The 3,604-nt window shown below is 29.9% G+C and overlaps 1 protein-coding gene across 1 annotated transcript; it reads left to right on the top strand.

Moving 5' to 3' along the window:
• The first annotated feature begins 2,261 nt into the window (after positions 1–2,261).
• Positions 2,262–2,904, top strand: LOC149056500 (uncharacterized). The gene is made up of 3 exons (XM_089221893.1): positions 2,262–2,393; positions 2,463–2,639; positions 2,714–2,904. The coding sequence occupies exons 1-3, from the start codon at positions 2,327–2,329 to the stop codon at positions 2,830–2,832; spliced, it is 363 nt and encodes a 120-aa protein (XP_089078019.1). The 5' UTR covers positions 2,262–2,326; the 3' UTR covers positions 2,833–2,904.
• Positions 2,905–3,604: the final 700 nt, after the last annotated feature.

A 3,604-nucleotide genomic window follows, 5' to 3' on the forward strand; every position in this document is an offset into this window, starting at 1 on the left:
GTATAGGGTTCGATCCGGCGGCGTAGAATAATAAATTTGACAGATTTTTCTCCGACCGCTTAAGGAAAGAAGAAGTTCTAATGATAACAATTAATAATTGTATTTAATTTGATTGATCTTTTTTTTGTATTTTTTTTAATTTACCGATGTCCTAATGTTTTTTTCGTTTTTTTTTTTTTTTTTTCATAATTTTCCAATGTTCTAATGATCATAATTTGTCACTCGAATTACTGTTGCATATTATACCTACAATAAATACTTGAATACTAGGTAGTCCGTGTTTTTAGTCTGTTATATTTAATAACTACGCGTGATCTATTTATTGATATCAATGATATCGATAAAAGTGTTTTTGAAAATACTGTGGTCTCTGGATATCGCTTAGTACCGTTAATCACTTCGCATCTTATATCTACGTGTACATCGTATTATTTATTAATTAATTAATAATAATAAAATTGTTAGTTGTAGGACTAGCTAAGTTATTGCGGTGGCTCATTTAAATAACATAGCCACCTGAGATCTTTTGCATTTTTTTCGAATTTTATTTAATTATTTTTTGTTATATTATTACTTAGTTCTTTTTTTAGTGAAGGTTGCTCCACCATCACTGAAAACCAATTAGAGCTATATGCCTAAATATATTTGGATATCCCACAACGACGATAAATGATAATTGATGGGTACCTAACCATTTACGATCCGTCTTCCATAATAAACCGTTTTCAAGAAAAAAAAAACCATTTAATTAAGCTATGTGTGTGTATACTGTATAGTATACAAAATAGTATTTAATATAAAATAAGCCATTGGTTACACTAAATAAATTCCAATTCCTTAAAACATACAATATGTTGTCTTCAGTATTATTCAATAACCTATAGGCTACACAACTACCAGCAGTAGTTTGTTCGAACTTATGATGACGTATATAATTTTAATATAAGTTAGGTTCGATTATATAGGTATATAAAAAAAATGTACTATATAGGAACACCTTGAAGAAAAACACATATATAAAAGGAATATCTTTTATATTACTCATTTCATCAATGCAAATGTAACAGAAACACAATAAAATAGATCATCATTGTATTAATACTTATTACTAATTTGTGACTAAACCATACTCGGTTAATCATAAGAATTTCTACACGGCATGCACACCATTTTATTTGTGATATTCATTAATTTCTTAATTCACTTAATACTTTATTATTATTCATCGTGAATTTCTATTGCGAATTGCGTGTTATTTATAAAATTGACTGTCTATATGATCAAATGCTATTGGTTTATCAGATTAAATACGTTTATATGCGTTTTGTTATTCATATATTTTTCGTGAACAAAATAGATATATATCTACTACCAAAGTAGCGCAGTTTTATTAATTGCCGTGGAACAGAGGGTCTGCAATCCACCGCAGGTGGATTGCCTACCTGATAAGCTGCTGCACATATGTTAATCGATATTCACTTGGGGAGATTAACTTGCTAGACACCAAAACATGGATTTCAAATTGAAGATTTTTTACATACGAAAAAGCATCGGACATGCGACGAGAGGCCGTATAATTCAATAATGGCTGGTATATAATATATATATATATGTGTGTGTGTATGGTTTACGTTACTTCTCTGTGTATGATAAAATTTGCTTAGGGTTTATCATGGCGAATACAATCATGTGTGCTCTAAAATGTTTATAATAATATATTATGCGTGTACAGAATAGGTTTATACTACCAAAGTAGCCGAATTTCATGTATTGCCGCGGAACAGAGGGTCTGCAATCCACCGCAGGTGGATTGCCTACCTGACAAGCTGCTGCATATATGTTAATCGATATTCACTTGAAGAGATTAACTTGCTAGACACTGAAACATTGATTTCAAATTGACGATTTTTTACATACGAAAAAGCATCGGACATGCGACGGGAGGCCGTATTATTCAATGGCCGATTTGCATAGGCCATAGGTGATGTGAGAATATATCTAGACACTCAAACTCGAAATTCAAACATTCCCGCCTTCGTAACGAGTTCGCCAAGCATTATCAGAAATCCTTATCACCTCCTCAAATTTTTGTTTTTAAACAGGAAAAATTTTTATATGTAAAACTACGACGACATTGTCGTACCTAGCCTCCACCGCCCACTTCAGCGAGTCTCACCTATCCCCCGAGTTTCAGGACAGCGAGTTTCCGACAGCAGCTAGTATAAATATAAAATATATATTAACACTAATTTTGTTTTAGATTCACAGAGTATTGCAGTTCAAACAGTCTAAATGGTTGGCTAAATATATTAATTTAAATTCTGAGATGAGGAAGAAGGCGATGAACCAGTTTGAAATTGATTTCTACAAACTGATGAACAATAGTGTATTTGGTATGTTACTTTATACTAATTATTATACTATTAAAACATTTTTACTATAATTTTCTCTTAACTTTCTAGGAAAAATGATGGAATCGATGAGATCTAGGATTAAAATTGAACTTGTTTCGAACGAACAGCGATTGCAGAAATTAATGAACAAATCAACATTATACTGTACCAATTATGAACATAAAAATATAACTGCTGTAACATTGGAGAATAAAATCATAGATTTCTTTAAACCAATCTATATTGGTAAGTATTTTACTCATGTACAACTCAGTTTATTTTATTATATTTTATTAAACATTTTTAAACCATGTTAATAGGATTTGCAGTACTGGACATATCAAAAACAATGATGTATGACTATCATTATAATGTGATGCAGCGCCACTATGGGGACAGAATCAAACTTATGTATACTAATACAGGTAAATTTACTTAAACTAATTTCATGTATATAATATATTAATTTAATATCATTATTTTTACAGATTCGTTGATATATCATATTAGTACTAAGGACTTTTATGCAGACTTGGCTGCCAACCATAACTTGTTGGACCGGATGGACACTGCTAACCTGCCCAGTGACCATCCGTGTTACATAGCAGAGAGAAAGAAGGAACCGGGACTCTTTTCTGATTAAGTTGACTCCAATATTATTACAGTTTTGTGCTCTTAGGGCAAAATCATATGCCTTCAACGTTTATGCTGGGGAAGAGGACGAAAATGGAACGATGAAGAAAAAGATCTGATGAGAGAACTTCTTTGTCATGTCTAAATAATTTTATATATAAATTGTAAACACTTTGTATATATTTGTTGTTATTGTATATTTTGTTAACTTGTAAATATTACTCGACTAATTTGTTTATGTAAATACTTTGTAAATGTAATTGTTATATAAGATAGATTATTATTATATAGCTTGTATTATTTTTATACTATTTGTATACTTTGTAAATATTCATGTAAATGCAATGTTTAGATGTAATTGTTAGATTTTTAAGATATATCGTGTTTTTTTTTTTTATACCCTTTATATTGTATAATTTTTAAATATCCGTGTAAACTTATTTATAATGTATGATTGTTAGATATTTAAGCTAGTTTTACAATGTTTCTCCATGTAAACTTATTTTTTCCTTTATAAAATTGTGTTATAATCATGTTTTTCTGTTTCAGATAGATGGAAGCCAATATATTTAATTTAA

This window comes from Diuraphis noxia, unplaced genomic scaffold (assembly GCF_037042655.1).
Source record: "Diuraphis noxia isolate RWA-SAM2 unplaced genomic scaffold, SU_Dnox_SAM2 contig0003, whole genome shotgun sequence".
In the NCBI taxonomy this organism is placed as follows: Eukaryota; Metazoa; Arthropoda; class Insecta; order Hemiptera; family Aphididae; genus Diuraphis; species Diuraphis noxia.

Coding starts and splice junctions, on each gene's coding strand:
- LOC149056500 (XM_089221893.1), top strand. CDS start 2,327: ATGAGGAAGAAGGCGATGAACCAGTTTGAAATTGATTTCTACAAACTG. Junction 2,394..2,462: donor GATGAACAATAGTGTATTTG/GTATGTTACTTT, acceptor TTAACTTTCTAG/GAAAAATGATGGAATCGATG. Junction 2,640..2,713: donor CTTTAAACCAATCTATATTG/GTAAGTATTTTA, acceptor CCATGTTAATAG/GATTTGCAGTACTGGACATA.